This window comes from Falco naumanni, chromosome 9 (assembly GCF_017639655.2).
Source record: "Falco naumanni isolate bFalNau1 chromosome 9, bFalNau1.pat, whole genome shotgun sequence".
Lineage (NCBI taxonomy): Eukaryota > Metazoa > Chordata > Aves > Falconiformes > Falconidae > Falco > Falco naumanni.
This window is the reverse complement of record NC_054062.1, coordinates 28,130,345-28,152,695: the sequence shown is the minus strand read 5'-3', so window position 1 is coordinate 28,152,695 and position 22,351 is coordinate 28,130,345. Positions and strand designations below refer to the sequence as shown.

The following is a 22,351-nucleotide window of genomic DNA, read 5'->3' as shown; positions in this document are numbered from 1 at the left end:
TAAATGTCAAACTAATGAATATAGAGTGGGCATATGTAAATGGCCTGGGAGAGCAGAGAGGTTCTTGGCAGTTCTCGTTGTAAGCATAGATCAGCCTAAGTTTCATCATGTGAAAGAAGCTTACACAGTTCATCTGTCCTGGTTGTAACTTCATCAGAAATCGTTTAAGAGCAGCTTCACGTTCTTGCTAAAATTTAAGTAATAGTTAATAGATGTCCAGCTTGGTAAGAGTAAATTAAGAACCGGGATAGCACAAAGACTCCTTTCTATTCAGTAAAATGACAGCTACAGTCAAGAAAATAGGCACTGGAAAGGTGAGGCTTTTTAGCTATGCTCCATTTGCACCAACTACCTCCTCGGAGGGAGCAGGATGAGACTTTTCACAGGGGACCTTTCCTCTTCTCCAAGAAGAGAGGGTTAATTGTGACCTGGTGTGCCCTGGGAAAGTTTGGTGATCTGACCTCACTGAGCTCTTGTTCCTTGGCAGTTTGTGCTTTGGGGGACAGATGTGCCCTGTGGTGTGCTCCAGAGCAGGAGGCATGTTGGCCTGTGCCTCACCTTGCGCGGTGCCCACCGCCCTGCTCCCCTCCCCATGGGCACAGCCTGGGGAACAGTGCTGGAGAGGAAACCTGCACTCAGATCTGGTGGTACACATCTGCGTTCAGGCACCGGGAAATAACCCTAGACTGAGGACACCGGTACAACCTGCTTCTTTGGTATACATTTGTCCTGGAGAACTATGTATATGTTTACTGCCTCAAATACTTCTCTCACCAGCTTTTTTTCTGATGTGATTTCCCAGCCTGGTTTGTGTTGCTGTTTGTGTCTCTCATCTTTCCTGAATCTGGTAATCGAAACTGTAAGGGATGTGGTTTGCTCAGAACAGCTCAAATGGTTACACATAAAAGTGATTTTTTGAGAGCAGTTTCAAAATACTGTCTTCTAAAAATCTCTTTTATGATATGCTGGAAAAAGTAGTCGAACGGTCATATGTGGCTGTCTCATTTATTGGTTTGAGTCAGCTGGAAATCATGTCTGCTTATTTGAGTAAATACCCAAATTAGATACATTGTGCTTTTAACAAAAGAATTCAGTTAGGTAGTCAACTATAGGAGAAGATGTTGATATCAGCGTTGATACAGCAGAGGAAAAAGGAAGAAAACACTTGCATAAACAAAGCATCTTATTGGAAGTCTGAATATTTACTGTTTTCTGTGGATGTCTCAAGATGGATGCCCTCTGTGTATTGAATAGGGCATCAGAGGCATAATCTAGATGTCAAGTATTTATGCTAAAGGTCTGGTTTATCAAAATGATGTTTGGGTTGAGAGGTTGTGATCAGTGTTTCCTAGCCTGTGGCCTTTGAATTATCATTATCAGTAAAAACTCTGGAAGTGGTCTGCAAATTATGGGAAAAAAAGTTTGAAGGGAAAAAACAAAGCTATATAGTATTCATATATGCACTCCTGCAAGGAGACAAATAAAATGGGTGTGAATGTAAGTAGGATGCAAACAATTTTTTTTATATAAATTAAAATAGTTTTGACTACACTAGCCAAGGTCTTTGGGCTTTTTGAAAAGAAATGTTAGGTCATCCATTTTTAACAAACAAAACTAACATCAGAGGATTTCCTAGACAATGTGCTATATGACTTCTTGAAATAGAACTAGAACCAAATCCAAATCTGTATTTAGATTATGTTATTTGAGAAATTGGACAAAATATCCTTTCTGGTCTGCGCGATCTTCTCTGGACTGAAATACAACTAAAATTTTTGAGCATTTGCCCTTCCCTTAAAAGGCTTGAATAGCTGAAATCAGTTTTTGGTTAGGAGCAATTAATCTCGACCTGCTCAGCAGGGCCTGAGCCAGTGTTCTTTGCAGCAGTGCTTGTGCTGAACAAACCAAACCACACGTTCCTCAGGAGCATCATTCAAATTTCCAATCTCTCACTCTTTCAGTTCAGTGCTATCCAACAAGTGTAGGTGCCTTTCTTTAACGTTAATTTTAATACAGTAAGGATTTTCAATAAGTCAAGCTGAAAAAAATCAGACATTTCTATACATGAGAATGTCTTCAATGAATCTGAAATAAATCATTTAAACAAATGTATTCTCTATTTTCCATAGCATTACTTCAAAGAAAGCACATGACACAGGGATTAGTATTCAGTAGACTTCTTATTTTATTGTATAAAAGTAATTACCTTTTAAATACTATCCAAATGAACATTTTAATATCCCTCTGGGCTTACACATTTTAAAAGCATAATATAGCTCAGTACCTAATACAGAAGAACCCTATTTCCTTTTTTACTAAATTGGTCTGCTATATAAATTGGAATCATTTACAATGCAAGTGGCAGCAATTCTTTGTTTTAAAAATAAGACTCATATTGCAACCAAAGACACTCAGCATTTTCAGGGCAGGCCACTTACAACTTGAAGAACTTAATTTCCTTGTATTTGTATTTCTTGGTAAGCTATTTGTGGGAAGTAGTCTCTTATGTTAACCACCTTTACACTTTTACTAGATCTCATCAAGGAAAAATAAATTACTTAAAATATATAGAGTTTCAGCTCAATCCTCTGGTGAGTTTTGCATATTAAAAGTCCCGTCTGACTGAAATAATACATAAAATTCACTTTTATCTATTATAATTATCAAGAACATCTGACTGTTTTCATATTATACATAGATATGATTTTTTGTGCTTTCACACAACTTTTCCAGCAGTGCATCTTGTGGTAATAAGAAAAAAATTCTTCTTTTGTCATTGTATTTAGTTTTTGCTCAGGTCTGAAGTGAATTAATCACTTTGTCAAATGAATAAAGTTACCTTATATAGTAAGAATTTTACATTAGAATTAAGAGGGCAGCTAGGCAAAAAGCTTTAGGTTTGTAATGAACAGATGAACCTGGACAAAAAAATGATGATGAGGGAAGAACAGGAGAGATATAATAAAAGTGTTCTGGTCCACCAAATACCTTGGATGTCTGTTGACCCCAAGAATACATATGGAGAACAAGACAGGCTGGGGCACATAGTGAAACATCAAGGGGTTTGCAAAACTTTGGGGAACTGAATTTTATTTAGTAAAACTGATAAATGCAATGGTAACTACCATAAGGCAGCCCTTTGAAAATGCAAGCTGCTCACTGTCACATCCCAGAACAGGTTTGGTGACGGAGCTAGAATGGCATCTTCTCAGACTGAGAGTCTGAGCCTTGTTCCTGGCATTATTCACTGTGCTAGTCTTATGCCTACAGCCCGGGACTTGTGTTCTCTCAGTGTAAGGCAGGTCTGTGTGCAGCTTTTGTGCTGCTGGCTACAGAAACTATTGAAAGCTCAATTCATCGTCCCAGCAGGCCATCTAATCTCTAGACTTCTTTTGATCAGTCCCACTTTTTCCCTAATTGTCTAAAATACTGTATACATTGTTTGCTATGATGCATCTCTTGAATATTTACTATGATGCATCTCTTGAATATGTACTTATCCTTGAGTTATTCTTCTAGTTATTGTGTGGGTTTGTGCATTGCTTTGAGAGAGGTGACAGACCTGACAGTTACAGTAAGAAAAAAAAAGAGCTTCATCTTGTATGATGAAGTATCAGTATTCTGTAGTTCCCAATGTTCTTTGTGTTGTTTACAAGTCCAAAAACTCCTGGATGAAAAACTCTTCATGAAAAAATCAGGCACAACTGCAACTTTATAGACCCATGATGCTGCAACTTATTCCAAAATATTCTCATAATATCTGCAAGATTCTGGGAATCTAATAGATATTAAAAGAAACAAATGTTTATTAGGTAATAACATTTGTTGCCTTCTTTTCATGAAGCAGTACCATTCTAAAATATGAGGGACTGGACGTGTGTTTTATATATATATGTATAAATATATCTATCTAGAACTGTAGATCCCTAACAGGTAAAAGCACTTTTTGACTCTTGTCCTTGGTTATATTTCTGCTAAAACATAAATTTTCACTTAAGCTTACAACAGCAGTATTAAAAAATCCCATGAATTTTCACAGAAAGGTATCATCTGTAGCATAGTTTTTGGTTGTTTTTTTTAAAAAAAAAACATTTTAATTATTCATATGATGTATAATTTTTCCATTTCACTTGTGAAGTTTTTGACACAATGTCATGAACAAAGGAAGTGACAGTCTAATTCATCTAAGTAAAATTGTTTCATTGCCTTTGTATAATGGACACGCAAATGAGACCATAAAGCTTAAAAATGAGTTTCAGAGTATGACTACTGCCCTTTATTTTAAGGTTTGGGTTTTTTAAAAGAAGAAACAGACTTTTTTTTCTTTTTAATGTTTTGGGGGTTTTTGTCCATTTATGACTCTATCATCTCTCTTTCTCATTAGATCCAGTTATAGTATTATTTGCCAGTGTAATTTTAACTTCAGCTGAGTTTCCCTGAATATGTTCTTGTGTAATCCAACCAGAACTGGTCCATTGCCCATTGACAATAATTGTCCCATTTCCTCTTAAATACTTAAGGCTAACCCAGTGAAAAGCATTGCTGTCTCATTGCCTTTGGGAAATAAAGCAAATTATAAGACTCATTTTGTTTCAAATGCAGAGTTCACGGTGATTATTTTTATCAGTGAAATACTGAAAAGAGTCTTGCTGACCTCGTACAATGAAAATACGCTACCCTGGTGCTCTCTTGCCTAACTGCAGACGTCAGCTTAGGGTGTCAGACAGTGAGCAGAAAATGGGCTAGGCTTTCCGTCCTAGGTTTTATATAGACTTAGCATGGATTGATTTGCATTCTGTAGTCATCTCTCGCTGATAAGTAATGAATTGTCTTGTGTTGGTCGATGCCTGGCTTCTTATTTAGATAACTATTGTGAACTTGTATGTTAATTTAAACACAGGAAATCAAAGCTGTAATGGTGTATGTAGTCAGCGGATGATTTACCAGCAGCATTTTGGTTAAACTGCAAGTAGGAGACCAAGTTAGCACAAATCATATGGCTATGGAAATAAGGCAAGTGCTCATCAAGATGTAAAGATTTAAAGAAGATAGCATTTACGAATGCTATACCCTGCTGCACTGTGGATTTTTTAACCATGTATAGTTTAGAAACTGAGAAGAAATGAATATAATAAGCTCAAAAAACCCAAAAGTGTTCAAAGGCATGATCTCTTGAATCAATTTTCCCCGGGACAAATGGTCATTAACACTTGCCTATTTAAGTTTTGTCAAGTCAAAGGGGTTTATTTTAGTTATAACGAGACATTGGCATAAATAACAGTTCTTAAACACATTTTAAAAATTAACATGTATTTCTCAGTCTAGTCTGGCTAGGCAGTAGGACAAAAAGTAAAGTGCTATGGAAATTCTCCAGCCTTTTATAGTAGTTTGAGTTAAAATGAGATAGAATTGGTTTTTATAAACTGGCAGGTCAAGAAAATTAAAACATTAAAGCAAAGCAATTGTATCTGTAAATTAACGTGTTGTAACAGGTGTGCACTCTAATTCTGTCTCAACTTTTGTCAGACAGTAACTCGATGGCAGCTTTTTTAAAAGGTTATGGAGAACAAAGCATGTGTATGTTAACAAGTAAACAGACATTTACTTAGTACAACAGGATGCTTTTACAAAAATCAGACTTTTATTGTTGCCTTTCTCAATCCCATTGCAGGTGCATAGCATCTCTTTAACACGAGCCCTGAAAGCATCCCCGAGCCACCACTGGCTCGAAAACTTCTTTTTGTAGTACAACAAAATACATTTGGTATCACTGATGATCCCTGAATATTAATACCAATATTACAATCCACAAGCATGATAAACATAAATGAATGCTCTTCTACATTATTTAATGTGATGGAAATCTGTACAGTGCTTCATCTTTGAGTTTTAGTTGCCTATTTTTCTCCTCCCCATATGCCAAGTTTATTGCTGAAATGATTTGGCTTTCTCAGGCAGAAAACTATTTTCATTTGTATATATCAGCACATTTCTTCATAACAAACAAGATGTGACTACTTCCGGTGGAAATTTATTTAACGTAATATATTGAGCTCATTGAGTATTTTTAGCATGTTCCCATCAAAAGAAGATGAAGTACATTTCACCAATCTATCTGGTTCTTCAGAAGCCAATTCTTCATTTTCCTTTCTCCAGTTCTGGCTTGGCCTTTACTGGCTGCTTTGATGCACATTTGGTCATGACTCTTTTTCCCTGGAGAAATCAGAACTTCTCCTGTTTTTAAAAAAGTGGATGAATTAGATGAGAAATGTCCTGGAGCAACTAAAAGTCCTGATCCAGATACCACTGAAATAAATGGAAACATTTCTTAAGAGGCAATTAGATCATGGCTAATAAGATAATTCTTAGAGGTCTTGTACAAAGGAGGAAACTAGGGGAAAGCGGAGGGTTCTGGTGGTTTTCGAGTCCTTTGTACTCATTGCATTTTGCGTGGCTGCAAGAACTAAGGAAGTTTCCCAGGCCATTTTACACAATTCAGTGGCAGAAGCCCAAAATGACTTCAGAAAATGCAGCTGGTTTTACTGAGCCCCCCACATCTGGCCCAGCCTTCCAGCCTCTGGTGGCAGCACAAGCCTATGTGTGTCACTGCCCATGGAGATCTCATGTGTGCAAGAGAGGGAGTAAGAGGCCAGAGCCATAACGAAGGCTTCTCCCTCAATTTCATAAAACCATCTATAGGCAAGTAATTGCTGCAAAATCTTTGCATGAAACATATACATCTTAACTAGCTGGAATGACATATTTTATCCTACTTATAGCACCATCGCTCTAATTACAGTTAGGGCAAATTCCTGCCTCTCTTCCAGTTTGGTGAAGGGAAGAACCAAGCCTCTACAGTAACCAGGCTGAAATGTTGTAACAGAAACATCTGTGAGATTACAAAGCAGCTTTCCAGGGCACCCCAACTCCATCTCTGCCTGGCTACAGCATGCTGCGAGGCACTCCTTTGTCTCATTATAACCTCCCTGTTGAAATTACTGAATTATTCACAACAGTAAATGGATCAGGAGCAAGTATTTGTACAGACAAACTGGCATTCTCCCTCATTTCAAAATTTTATTACATGAAAACACATCTTGGCCAAAATAGATCTAAATTAAAGAAAGACAAGTAGGTAGGAACTTCTGAGAACTGACCAGGTAATTATATCCACGTTCAAAACTAGATATAAAGGAAAGCAAGGATTTTTTAAAATTATGTATTTTAATTCTAGGCAGTTTTTAAAGACAGAATAAAGTTCTGGACCTTATATAATTTGCCTTAGGAAATGTTATGTTCTGTTCATGTATTGCATTCATTGGAGGAACAGCCAGAAAATATATGGACAAAATACGATGAGTTATTTCATTATCATGGCTAAACGTTTGCTTTTATAAATCTTTGTAATTACAAGCCATTTTGATGCTCATGATCTTTCCTGTTTTCTGGGCTGACAGGATTATTTTGGACAAAGAAGACTAATCTTAAAAAAAAAAAAAGTAGTTGTTTTGCAGCATTAACTTTATCTGGCCAGTTGAACATTTGATTATTTATTTAATACTTTTTGGGGGGTAATTGCAAGTTAAAGGTCCTTAGCATGATTTTGTCTTGCTGTATTTACTGCTTTGTTTGAAGAGAGAAATATAATTTATGAGTTTCACAAAAATATCTGCTGTATACAAGCTAAGAAAAACTCTAAGTATTCTGTAAGGAGCAGAAAGGCTCTCTGCACATTCACAATGAAGTATCCAAAAGGTTTCAAGTTCTGTCTGCTTGTTTGGTTCCCATTTTACTTTTTAAATATTTCTGTTATTTCTTCTTTCTCAGGATAAATACTGGGGTTCTTTAATGCCCTTAGCTTGGAGAGGCAATAAGTACCTTTAGTAGGTCCTCGATAGTACGTCAGTATACGGAAGATGTGCATCCTCCTTACATCAAACATATGCTAGGGTAAAATTATTTTACTGGACTGCAAAACCACAGCAACGTGCTAGAGCATTCCTTCGTCAAAGTCTCCATTAATTAAATATGCAAGGAAAACAGTCTCTAAAATTGTTGTTAAGTAGCTCTTACTCTGTTTGGAAACACATACTATTGAGGTATTAATTTCTGGATTTCTATGACACAGCTGTAATGTTTCGTCATTGTGCTGTTCAAGCGTTGAGATTACAAAAATATCATCGTTTTTACTTATTGGGTGGGGTTGTATTGCTTTCGCAACTATTGTTTGGAATTAAATGTTCATTTAATTTGCCTATTTTATCTTTTCCTTGCAACCATCTTCACAATGGTTGATTTGACTGCAGAATCTCTGCTGTTTTATCACAGACCTGACAAAACCCTGGGTAGATTAGCTAAAGATGTAGAGTTTTCTGAGACATCACTGAGTTTGTCCAGATGCATTCTGCTATATTTTTCCATGCTTTAAAACATAGATTATCCAGAAGCACTGAACTAAGTGTACTACAGTGGCTTTCTTTGTCTTCTCCAGCAGAAAGTAAAAATAAGTATACTGTAAACAAAATTTTCTGGAACTAGCAGGACCACACAACTACTGACTTAATGAAATATTGTTTTTGATTAAGTAGATAGAAAACTAAAAGCAAAATATTTATTCAGTCCGGTATGTTGGTTTATAAAAGTGCATTGGTCTCTTCTGGAAACTTTGATACATCTGTATGCTTTTTTTTGCTGAAGTAACTTGACTAGTTCTATGTGAAAGATCACAAATGACAGAAATAATAATTTCAATCAAGAAACTCATGAAGTTACAAATCATCAAAAATATTACCCTGTACAGTAACGGTATATTAATATATCTTTAAGAAAAGAATATCTCAGTGGGGTTTTATTTGCTTGCAGCAGAGAAAAAACAATCTGGGGATTATAAGCATCTTTCAGTTTTCAGTAAATATGAGCTCTTCTGCCCTATTGGAAATACCACTGCACAGGAAGGGGGTTGGCAATGCAGCAGGGCAGCTGAGAGGGGGGCCAGAATAGCGAGGGTGGGGAACAACAACAGGCCTATTTAGTAAAACATTTAGAAAGTGGCTATAGAAAACAGTATTGATTCACTTCAAACTCATGCTGAACCCACTCTTTAGCAGCAATAACTACTTAAGAGAATTAAAATCTTGCATGTTGCAAAGATTGCTCTTCTAATGCACTGTTTCTTTGGCTTTTTTCATATTTATTTACTTGAGCCCTTCTCTTAAAATAAAAATAATCCAGTCCTCGCCTTTCCTACCTCCTCACCCTTTGAAATAAGGGGCAAGAGTCTTAATAATTTGTACATTAAGACCATTCCCCACATCTCTGAATTTTCTCCCTTCCCTCTCCCTGGTTCTTCCTGAGAAACAATGCTTTAAAAGATGAGAATGGATTCCTAAGCAAACTGCTAACAGGATTTAATGATACACGGATCTTGCACATTTTCTGAGAGTACTATACTTTGAATAGTTTTTCCTGAAAGATAAGAAAAATAATATGGAAAGCTAAATTGATAACTAGGTGAAAGCAACAGAACAAATGACATTGCTTCAAAACACCTTCCAGTTCTTTACCTACAGCATCTTGGTCAGTGACCTCTAAACTTACCTCAATAATATCCTTCTAATGATGCTGCGCTGACTCCAGTGTCTGGAGCAGGGGCTGCCTAGAAATCCATTTTCCTGCCATAAAGCAGGGGGGAGGGAGTGAATGGATTCTGTCTGCATTGTTTATAGTATTAATTTGATAAATAATTCCCTTCTTTATGTCTCATTGTAGTAGATTTATTTCCCACATTTGACATACCTTTCTGCAGGTGGTGCTAGCTAGTTAATCATCTGAACAAAGCATGAAAGACGTTGCTTTTCTTTTAACGAAACGGAAATGTGAAGCAATGGACATATAAAAATGAGATATTATCATAAATCCACATTTTATTACTCGGCTGTTTCTATTACTACCTAGTAAGTCTCTTGCTAAACAGAGGAATGTGGTAAGCATCAATACTGTACTTGAGCACTAAACTTACAGGCTGGTAGACTGCAGGAGGTGGGAGAAAATGTTGGGAACAAGGTTTCTACCACAGGCGGTTTCCCTCAAAAAAGCATTACTGAGTGAGCAAGTGGAGTACAGTTTTCACTATATCTTGATACTGCAAAAAACCCACTTGAGTTTTATTTGAATGAGGTGGAAAAAATACCGTGGGGAATGCTGTATGTTGCTACTGCCTGGTTCATCTGCAGGTTGTTACTGCCTGGTTCTCCTGCAGATTAATTGCTACTGTGAAATCAGAGACTGGTTTCCAGTAGGCTAGCAGTATATTTACAGAGGCAGTTGTCAGCACGAATGGCAATGAAGAAATACGGTCGTATTTATACGACAACATATTTATACGTATGACACTTGAGACCCTCCGAGCAACAGTTACAGATCTGACTCAGTAATTAACTCGATAGAAAGAAACAGAGGTGGGAGGCTGCAAGGTGGGCAGGGAAGGCTGTGAAATGAGCCAAACTAAACTCTTCACAAAACCATTATCTCAAATTCCCCTCCAAGGGCATTGCTTACACTGAGAATTGTTCAGCCTAAGTCTACGCTTCTAAAGCCCTTACTGTAAGCTGTTTTGTGCCCTGTTTACTGAGGAAAAATGACATAAACATGGGGCATCTGAGCAGGATGAGACTAAAAGGATGCAAGCGACTTCCTGATAAAGCACAACCCTTACACCGGCTGCTATATTACTGGCATGAGGCATGCTATGGAAAGACTATTTCAACTAAAGGAGGCTCATCCAGGACTGCCTCACCTGGGATCTGTTGATAGCTAGTGTTACCTTTATGGATAAATCACAGATAGGATAATACTAATACCACTTAATGAGCTGTGTTAGAGGGGGTTTTTGCATGTGTCCGTTTCAAAGCTTTGCTCTTTGGCTTTTAGTTTGGCCACAGGTGATGTTTATCTTCAGTAAAATGTGTTTGTGATACTGAAAGGTGGGCTCAGAGAAGGCTCTCTGGCACGGCCGTGGCTAAAACTCCTTTTGGCAAACTGCCTCACTCAGCGGCTGCTCTCAAGGAGCTTTACATACACTTTAGAGGGGAACAAAGAGACACATAAAGTGAAGAAGGTCTGACTGGCATCCCTCTATGTTGATTTCTAGAAAACTCTTGGCAGCAACTGAAGATCTCAGGCTGCAGCTGAAGACTCTCTGAGTGGCTGCTTGTGCTGGATGAAGAGGTAGTCTAGATGCTGTTGGCAGCTGCACAGCTGCTGCCTGATTTCCTCGGCTCCTAGCACAAAATAGGGTAATCCCTCTGAAATTGCTGCCTGAGCATTTCCCAGTATAACTTTGGTTTTCCCAGTGTTTAGGTGTGGTACAGCTGAGTGATCATCCCATGAACCAGTATATTTAGCTACGTTTCCCTAGAAATGCCAAGCAGAAAAGCCAAAAAAAAAAAAAAAAAAAAAAAGCCCCAACGTAAAAAATGCTTTGTGGTGACTCCTTTCTCCCTGAATAAGGAGAGGTGAGTTCCCAAGTGAGAGCTATAGAGAAAACAAAACGTCTAAACAGCCTCATGAGATCCTGGAAAGCAAACATGAGTGCGATGTGTGCATAAACTAGGCACAACTGTTTTAAAAATCTTGTCAGTCTAGTAAATGGAAGCAAAATTTGGTCCCCTTTTTGTCACCATCACCAGCCAGGAATCACATAGCAGCTAGAAAGCAATTTTGGAATGACTGGCTGGTAGAAATACAGTCTAGGATGTACAGCAATATGACTAAGCTTTTCTAATTGGAAGTACTGCATGTGGCTACTGTAGCTAACAGCAAATGCTGCATTCAGTTTTCTCAGACAAAAAATTAAGCTGGGGTAAGGCCAGTTCTGCACTACAGTTAATGGGCAATCCTGTTCTCTAGGATAGCTTTTTCCACACTTTCTTGTTTTCCAGTCTATGCTGCCCTGTGCACCTAAGGACCAACTCCAGCCTTTCCTGATGTGGCTACAGTTTGTGGATTTAGACAACATGCACTGTTTCTTAAAAAGAAAGATTGGCTTAGATTTCATTGCTTTGACATCTCAACGGATCTTACGTAAAATCAAGATTCCATTCATGTTGTTATTTAAAAAAATTTAAAAAGCCAAAATACTTTGGTTAAACCCAGAGCAGTGCTGACCTGCAGAGCCTAGCTCCCCTTTAAGCAATGAGGCAGCAAGTGTTTTCACTGGGATTGTACAAATGTATTTCAGAAAGGTTTGCATCTTCATCCTCAAAATCTTGCATATGTACCCTTGTTGCCAAAAGGCAGAACTTTTTCCAAAAGTACCTGTCCAATCGCAAGTCTGAAACTTAGAACTGCTTCCAGGTCTTGCTTCCGATATCTTAACTGTCTTCGTTTGGTTTAGTGTTATGCTGGCTTCCCTGTACTCTGGCTTGTTCTGGGAGGTTTTTATCATCATTTTTTTCACCCCTCTTGCTTTCTCCTAGAAACATGTGAAAGGACACACAGACCAAGAGTGAGATCTCGTCTAGGGTTTGGTACTAGCACGTGCCAGGCTGCACACAGGATGATGTAGAGTTCTCATTCATCCATTTATATGTTACCCCTTTGTCAGATGAGTAGTGAATTACTCAGTTAAAAAACCACTACTGCTGCAGTTAGGTATTTTGATACAGTTGTATTTATTTATCTTTTTAAAATGTAGTATGTCCTGTTCTGGAACCCAAGCAATTATTGCCTTGTGCTTCTTACCTAAGCCTCTTTCAGTTAAAGTTCTCTCTGAGAGCTTCCTCCTTTTCTCAGTGCCATGTTACCTGTGTGCTTGGGTCATGGGACGTTCTTCTAACTTTCTCAATTTCTTCACTTTTCCCCTCAAATACAGCTCCATCTAACAGCTTCTGTTTGCCACATAGCTGTGTTTTGTTTTGGCTGTATGTTTTTTGTTTGGCTTTGTCTTTTCCTTTTCTTTCCAAACATACCCAGAGATGAAAAGTGTCTGTTTATCTTCCAAAACTTCAAGTACTGACCACAGCCCATAACAGCTGTTGTTCTTTCCTGGGCTCTCATTACCTGAAGCATATGGCAGAGGAGAGGTGGAGTACTGCAGGATGCTTTCCCTGAGGAAAGCAATTGCCTTTACTGACAGTTGGGGAAATATCAATTTCTGACTCATAAGACAACTATTTCATTTTAAAAAAATCTTATGTCGAGAAAACACAATTTCTCAGGCTTTCCTGCAGAATAAAGATGGCTGAAACTTCTGTCAGAATTCTCAAAATCCTTCAGAGTTTTGTAATCCCACCTGGAATCTTCACAGGTACATTTATTTGTATAATCCAATACATATCCTCACATAGGGGAAAAAAAAAATACAGAAGGCCTGTGAAAACTCCTCACTCAGGCTAGGAACTCAGAAAAGGCTACTCTGATAGGTAACAAAGCCAGAAACATTAATTTCATGTCAAACATGGAAAATATGCTTGAATTAACATGAGCTCTACTCCATACTACAGAGTTTGTGGATAATCTGGGCCAAAACCTCTTCTTGTCCTTCTACACAGAATACTTTTGGAATATTTAAAAGAAATCGGACTGTTCCAAATGTATTTGAATCTTGTTTAGAAAATGTTTCTGAAGCTGAGATATAGCCTATCTCTTACTATTACAAAACTATGTATGAACCTTCGCTAAAAATGAGGCCAAAATGTACTTCCTACTGTGTGGATCCTAGTGTATAAATCCATCTAAAATGACTTAAGCTTGTTTCGGCACACATAGCACATCGATCCAGCTTTTGTGTATCTGCCACTTCAAAGCTCAGGTGTTTGCAACAATGTCTGTATGCTTTGAACAAGGATCTGGCACAAACTTCTCACTGCTTAGTCCAAATTAACATCGCTGAATTCATTTAAGTCATGTTGGCTTCAAACTTGAGAAAGCAGGGACAGAAGTTAGCCTCAAGTGTGATTTGCTGCTGAGGCAATTTGATAATGAATGTGTCTCCTCATCGATATCCCAATATCTGAAAAAGCAGACCGAGCTCTGAAACAGTCCTCATTCACTAACGTACCCTGTGCTTCATCTGGAACATGGTGTGCAGTGCAAACTCAGTCCAAAAAAAGCATCTTCTTATGATTTGCTTTAAGTTTATTATTATTTCAGGTTATTATCGTAATATATTACATAAGTGCATTTTATATTAATACATTTTGTATTAATATATTAATATAATTAATGCATTTGTTGATATTAAATTTTAATACAAATATTGTTATATTTGACCCTGTTCCACTGAGGGAAGAGCTTTGTTACCAGAGTCAGGAGAAGTAGAATCACATCCTGGGGTGAGCTGCAGTGGTAGGGGAAACAACTAGAATTAGAAACAGTAAATTATCTTGATTCTTACACAAGGCAAGGCTTTAAACCATTTTAAGCAGAAGCGATGACCAAAATCAATTTGTAAACATAAAGACCAGATACCTCTGAATTTCATAAAGTCTTACACTTATTTTTTCCTTACTGACTTCAGAAAGAAAAGAAATCCCAAGAAGCTAGAAGAGTTTTCAAATAGACAATAAATTAACTACTGAAGTGGAACATGGACCAGACATACATCAACAGAAAAGAAAGAAAAGATGGATAAAGACCAGACAGCTTCTGAAATAAATTGTAATCAGATATATTTGTTATGTTAGAAATGTAGAAGTATAGCACAAGGTCTTTACCTGGTGTAATTGGCATAGCAGCACTGCAGCTAATTGTGCTACATGACTGTATGCAGCAGTAGATGTTGGTCCATGTGACTTTACTCAAACTCTTACATTCACATTGGAAGTGTAATGTACTCTTCCAGTGCCACTGTATTTCACAAAGTAGTTTATTTCCAGGCAATCCAGTAAATTAATGCTTAATGGGCATACGCTTTTTTTATAATAAAGAGTATTTTTAAGCAATAGAAGTTCTTTGATCCAGCTTTTTTTTTTTTTGCTTTTTTTTTTTTATAGTAACAAAGTGGAAAGCAGTGAATTATACTGAACTTTTCACCATTTTCAGGTCTTTATTACAGCAAAAAATCTCTAGGATACAAGATGCATCCACCATTCAGACCCAAACATTTGTTTGGGGCCAGAGGCCAAACAAATGGCTTAGGCCAACTTTGCTATTTCCTCACTAGCAACTCAAACATCCTGCACCACCTTTTACCCTCCCCCTTTCTAGTATTTCTCTTACACCCAGATTCTTTAGATGGTGTTCTTATTTATCCAGGCTCACTAGGACTTAGTGGGCTGCACAAGAATTAACCTTGGTACCTTCCAGTTTCTTGATGACTGCATTAACAGTGCTCAAGAAGCCTGATTTTTCCTATCATTCTTCTTTCAAATCTGTGAGGAAAAAGCTAAGGTGAAAAAACCATAAATTATCATAGTAAAGGATGAGTGACCTTACAGAACAAATTCTGGCTTTTCTGCAAGCTTCAGAGCCTCGTGCATCCCTGCAGCTGATAGTTTCCGGTTGATGTTCCTGTATCTGCATTGCAGGAGGTTGCGATAAGTTGTCCTCAGGTCCCGATTGAAGAAGGCATATATAAAAGGGTTAATGAGAGAGTTTGCGTAACCCAACCATAGAAATGTTCTCTCAACCCACAGCGGGATACAGCTGCATGCTGTACCACAGATGAAGGGCCTGGCGGTTGAGAGGAGGAAGAAGGGCAGCCAGCAGATGGTGAAAGCCCCAACAATAATCCCAAGTGTAGTGGCAGCTTTCTGTTCTCTTTTAAAGATGGAAATGTTTTTCTTGTCATGCTTTAGGAGTCGTGAAAAATTAGTACATTCTTCAGATTCCTTGTGCAGTTTTACAACTCCGTTCATAGAAATTGCTTCCATTTCTTCCAGCCGGGGAAAGCCAGCAAACTTGTGTTTAGCAGCACTCCTCTTGGCAGCTTTGTAAATCTGATAGTACATGAAGAGCATCACTGACATTGGAATATAAAATGCAACTGCTGTGGAGTAAATGGTGTAGCCGAAGTCTTGACTGATCAAACAAACCTTTTCATCATTTACATTTTGGGCCCAGCCGAAGAGTGGGGGTATAGTGATAGAGGCAGATAAGAGCCATACACTCAGGATCATTTTGGCCATACACTTCCCATTCTGCCTTACAGGATACGTGAGAGGTCTCGTTATTCCCAGGTACCTAGAACAATAATGTAGAGTTGTTATACAGTGCAGTGGCTAACTGATGAATGTTATTTCACACAGTCTACCCTAAACCAAAACATCTTTGGCTAAGGTTTCTATTTTTCATTTTTCACTCTTCTATTTTTATGTATTTCAAGCTGGTAAATTCATCTCTCTCTTACGTTAAAATTTATGGTGCTGATATTCTGTATAAAAGGTCTTTTATTCTAGAAGGAAATCTCCTCTTGGCCGTAACAAACTTGATTTTACTGAATTTGTACCATCTTCGTGCAGATAACTAATTTTTTTTGGCATTTAAGGAAATTCTGAAACCTACTTTTTATTTGCCTAACTTTTGAAATCTTGGAGTATAGATGAATGCTCACTCCACAAAGCGTACCACTTTTCGTATTGAGTGCGTGGTTTAGTTAAAACAAGCATACATTCATCTGCATTCTTACATATTCAACACTGCCATTAAACTGAGAAATTATGAGTTGTCTTTCTTACCGTTATGTTTCAGATGGGAACAACAAACTGTAAACTTATGCTGGGAGTAGATTATTTAAATATTAGAACAATTCTCTTTATCATGTTTTAATTAGAAAGAAACCATATTTATTCAATTTTCAAACTTTTACTGAACAAAATAACAATCTGTCACAGTGTCAGAAGATCACCTGGGGGAAAAAAAACATAGTTTTACTAGGAGCTAAATTTAGGGTGGTAAATTGTAAACAGACACAGAAAACGTTTATGAAATGTCAAGTTTTCATAGAGAAACCCAGAGAGGTCTGTTTACAACTTCTACATTTCCTAAGCTGTGATAGCTTATACTATGTATATTTTTCTAATTAAAATAAATAGTACTATGGCCTTATATAGCTGGATAGCAATATCCTAAGTTTGTGTCTACTCTCAACTACTGAAAATTTCTGAATTTTCTCTCCAGCTATAGGAGCTTTCCCTTAGAAGGAATTAGATGTTTGTTTGTTTGTTTTTTTGTTTGTTTTTTTTTTACACCTAACATTTTTACTTTGAAATTTGGTTTCTGCTGAACTGGAACTTACCTATGAGTTACCATTAAGTTCTAAAATTGTTCTTTTTTCCTTCCCTCAAAAGAAAGAATTTTAAGAAAAAACATTGTGATTCACTTTGTTACTTGTAAAAGAAATGGTTTCAAATCAGGTTTCAGAACAACATTTGGTTTCAAGAGGTACTAGTGTTTCGTTTACACAGTGAAAGTCTTGGAGGGTTACAAACAAGAAATACAGTAACGTGATTAATTTTGTTTTTCCCCAGAGCATTTTTTCTCTCTCTATTCACCTAGCAAATCAAATATGAGTATTTGCCTGGCTCTGCGGAATGCTGCATTGTTGATTTTACTGCAATGCAGTAAATTATGGCCAGTGCTGCTGCTTTATACAAGCACCCAGGTATGCTACAGTTCTGGAAGTAAAAAGAAGCATCATTTCAGGATCAGTTCTGATGGGTAACAGCAAACCCTTTCAACAACATCATTAATTTTATATTAATGCTGTGGGAAGTGTTACACAAAGGACAGAACTGGCTTATTGTGCCCTATTCTTGATAGTGTATACAAGTAAATACAGCAGGCCAGTATTTTGGCAGTGAAGCTGTGTGTAGTGGGGCTGTGAGCTAAGAACAGTTATTAAAATCCTCTTGGGCTGGGGTTAGACCGGTGCAATATATGGACCGTGTATTAAAAAAACTGCCATTCTTGTGCTCCTCACCATCAGCATTAGAATATAATCACCAGACCAGCTCCAGCAGCTGTGGGCACACTGTAGGGTCCACAGAGATTTTTGTTTTGCGGCATCACGGGCAAAACCCCAAGGAGCTGAGAGTTTTCCAAGGCACTCCAAGATGTAGAAGAGCAGGGTTAATGCAGTGAATTTCCTGAGTTAACTACCTAAGGGATATATCATACTGCTTTAAGTAACGTAACTGCAGCAAGGGTAAGTTATTAGCTGCAGCTGTTCTGGGACAAGAGTGGCACATCCTTAAAATGTCTCTGAGTAGCATGATAGCGCTACAAAAATTAAGCACACCCTTTGTGCAGAAAGCTTACTTGTCACTTACAACGTGTTGTTTTAAAAAAGTCTTTGAGAAGTTGGTCTACCTTCCTGAAGTGTGTATTTTTCTAGGTATTACTCAATTGGTCATTAAAAATAACATACTTATGAAGTGAGCTTTATTATGTAGCTAAAAAAGTTAAACTGGATTTCTGTAAAAATCAGATCTGTGGGCTGCATGCTCTGAATGCCCACTGATGCATTCTCATACATCAGAATACAACAAAAAGAATTCATGAAAGCAGAAGTATACTGAAAAGAATTAAAATTCATTAGTTTTACGCTGGCACCACTTTTTGGGGAAGCTATCTGAGCTTCAAAATTGCTATTTGAAATTAAAATACATCAATTAACATAAAAATACACCAGCATCCTTTCTGCCTTATCCATTTTGCTAAATGTGGTATGATGGTGAAAAGAAATCAGCAGGCATAAATGAAGGAATGTTATCTTTTTATCTCTACATATGAAATACATTACCCTTGAAAACTTACTTGCAACTCTAAAATAATGTAGATCACTACTGTTGTCTAGAGAGTGTCCAAGACTTAATAGATTTTTTTAAAACAAATACATGTAAACACATGAACACATCCCCATTCTGGGTTGGTTTATTATGATTTCTTCGGTGCCTCCTCTTCCCCGCTGGAGGATTAGAAACTGGCGTCTGTGCTGCAGTCCCATTCAGGTGTGAGGCGCACAGAGGGTGCCCAGCTCTAGGGAGGATGAATTATCCCTTGCCATCTTCTTTCTGGAGCTCTGTAGGTGGGGGGTAAAGAGCTCCTTCCTTTGTGGGGTGCTGTTATCAGCCACTATACTTAATTGTCATTTGCCACATTCACCCAGTGAATGCCAACAATGGAAAAGGTGAATGAGTAAATCCTTTCTTTCCCTTTGCTTATGAAAAATCGGGCTCCCTGTGATCCAGCATTCTTTCCCAGTACCTCTATATTGTTACCATTTAATGACAGGCAATTGTTACAGACAATTTAATGTAAAATCATAAATGCATAGGCCTGCTTCTGAGATCATTCAGTTTGTGGGTTTTACCATTCTGGCTTTTTTGATATTGATGCGTTACAACGACCACACAGAATAGGTTTTATCCTACAGCACTAAAAAAAGTCTCTATTGTCACTCGAACTGTAGATCACATAGGCATTTCTTATTACAGTGTCCTCAATATATTAAAGATTATAGCAAGTGTTAAGATGTAACGTATATAGAAAGTAGAATGGTATATGGCAGAGGGAATAGGCATCCACAGATCCTGGTGTCTGTTTCTGGCACCTCATTTTATCTCTCTGTGACTCTGTAGTTTGTCTTAGCTGTTTGCTTGTTGTGGTAGTTGTCACATGTTACCACTTACACAGTGATTATCAAACTGGAAACTGGACTGCTACTGTGCCCCACTAGATGTTACTATATTTTAAAGGTTTGATACGGTTTCTTTTCTTGTAAATGTATCTATTTCATTCTCTAATTTAGAAAATTGTGAAAAGTAGTTTGCTTTATCTGCACTACTGTGGAGTGAGTCACAGAGCCATCTACTTATCTCCTAGCAGAACTTTTCAGGAAGATCTTTCTCATCACCTTCACATGGATAACTCTCCATTTGTGGCTGAACTGATTAGTAATTCTATAGATGTATAGATATAGAATAAGATAACAAATTTTCCCCCAAGAAAAAAAAAAAAGAAAGAGCAGTGCTGGCATGGTAGCATTTCAGGTTAACCAGGTATGAATTATTTTTTTTTTCAGCAGTAGGAAAGTTTATTTCCTTTTCTTTGTGTTTTTTTCCTGAGGAAGCTAAACATGGCTGTAATATTTAAGCTGTAAATGTGATGAATTGTTCATAGCTATGTTGGCAACTTTGAGATGGGTCTAGTCCTTGCACCTTTTGAAATATCCAGAAAGCAAACTGAGACTTAACAGCTACATCAACTTCAACAATAGAAAGAAAATAGTAATAGGATGGTCCAATCTGGGATCCTGTGTCCAAAATCTTTCTTTATTACCTCTGTTATATGGCTAAAAGATAAAGAAAAAAAAGTAAAAGGAATTCTCACTGTGAGCAAAGTCACAGAGTAATAGAAAACCTAACAGCTAAAAGCATTAAAACTGTTTTGAAGCGTCCTGCCCAACGCAATAATCAACTGAATGCACCATGACACCAGCATCACTTATGCCACTTTTGAAGCACACACACATGTAATTCCTTTGTCTCTGGTCTCCATGTACTTTATAGGCAGATAGAATTCCATTCTAATTAGTCCACGTTCATTTCTCGGAATTCACTGACCTGATCTAACAGACGATTGTTCCAGAATCAGATTAGCACCGTCTGACTTGGCTTTTATGAAGCAGATGTATTGCTATGGAATAGAGCTAGAAACGTTGTACTGGAATTATATAAATGTGTATTATAGCTATTTCTACCAGGAATCTTGACATATCATTGTTACCACTTATGATTTGAGTAGGAGTTGTGCTTAACCTGAGGTTCTTTCAGTTCTTCCCAGTTTTGTATTTTAAAAGAATCATAAAATCGATGTATTTCAAAGACACAAAAATGCTTACCACTTTGCTTTTGTGCTCTTTTTCTAGTACAGCAGCTTTCTGGCTTCAATACCTGTCTCCTTGTACTAGTTTCTTTGCCAGCCCACAGCTATATAATCCTGTCTAATGATTCACCTGCAATAATAACTTGTTCTGAAGAACAATGCTTATCTACTGGTTTTCCTTCAGTCGCTAAAATTCTTTTATGATCTTTCATAATTTTTCTGTTTAATTCAGTGCAACATTAAGAGATACTTCACAAGAATAGGAGCACAATGCCATTCCTAAAAGCTATCCAGCGTTCAGAAATATTCTCCCTAGTATAGTGATCAATCTAGATTGTTTTCTTATACTTTGATACATTAAGAAGTAAACTAAACATAAATGTAACAAGTTGAAGCAATGATCAAAACTATTATTTCTGTTATGGCTACATCAAACTACCTAACAGAAGCTGTTCTTTCCTTTTCAAAGATACTGTATTTACACTATGCAAGAGATCTCTGTTCCACAGACCTGCTTTTAAATAGACCAAGGTATACAAAATGATCATGGAAATACTATTCCCATCACATATTTAAGTAACTGAGAAGGAAGTAAAGGGATAGAAACACAAAAATACTTAAATGCTGAGACACGAGCATTACAGTGCATGACTATGGTGTTACAATGTGAAAAGTAACCTTGTTAATTACTGTATGATAGTATTGTTAGCTGCCTTTCTGCAATACAGACTGGCTTTATAACCATATCGTGATATCTGCCATTTATTGTCTGGGAAGATATTTCAGAGGCAGTGAAACACTTTTCTCCTTCCCAGAACTGAACAAAGTTACTGCTTTCATTCCATATATGACAGCTTTCAGAATATAAATTAGATGGCTTTAAAACCTAAACATTAAATATTGTGCAATGTTAGAGCAGGACAGCAGAACTAACAAAATCAAACCATTATTCACTCAGCGGAGAAAAAAAGACTTAACTAGTTCTGTGCTCCATCTAGTTAAATGTTGCATCTTTTCTATGTAGTGATTTTGAACATAGTTCAGATCAGCTTTCACACCTTAATTGCATTTGCTAAAAATGGTTAAAACTCTACTTTGTCCTTCTCAGTTGATGGCGAATGCAGTAATGTGAAAGATATTAATGTTTTGGTATCTATTTTTTTAGATGTTTATGCTTCACATCTCATACGATTTCAGCATTATTCTTATTATTGAAACAGTCATACTTTAATTTTGATACTTAGAAGAATGAGAAGGAAATATTTCTTTTGCTTTCCACAAGGTCAACACTATCCATTATTACCCTTCTTGCTCTCAATTAAACGTATTTCCTTAAATTTTCTTCACAAAAGGAAGACATTCATTCCCACTGTTACAGTGGGTACACATAGAATACAGTACTATACTTTTATTGTACATAGTAAATGTTCTGACTTGATTTTTCTTTTTCTCAAAAATCATTCTAGGGGTTTATTTTTGATGGAACTCAAGAACTGTAGTCTTTCCTGGTGGTGGGGGAGGATTA

General features: G+C 37.2%; 1 protein-coding gene across 2 annotated transcripts in view; it reads right to left on the bottom strand.

Moving 5' to 3' along the window:
• Positions 1–4,127: 4,127 nt before the first annotated feature.
• The window catches only part of HTR7 (5-hydroxytryptamine receptor 7), a 37,546-nt gene continuing 19,322 nt past the window's right edge, over positions 4,128–22,351 (bottom strand). Inside the window, exons 2-3 of one of the 2 annotated variants that reach the window (XM_040607630.1) lie at positions 15,436–16,182; positions 4,128–6,234 (exon numbers count right to left, since the gene is read on the bottom strand). In XM_040607630.1, coding sequence (XP_040463564.1) covers positions 6,198–6,234; positions 15,436–16,182 — 784 coding nt within the window. In that variant the 3' untranslated portion in view covers positions 4,128–6,197. Of the gene's footprint in view, positions 6,235–14,236; positions 16,183–22,351 lie in introns of those variants that run through there. The other variant, XM_040607631.1, reaches the window with a different exon arrangement.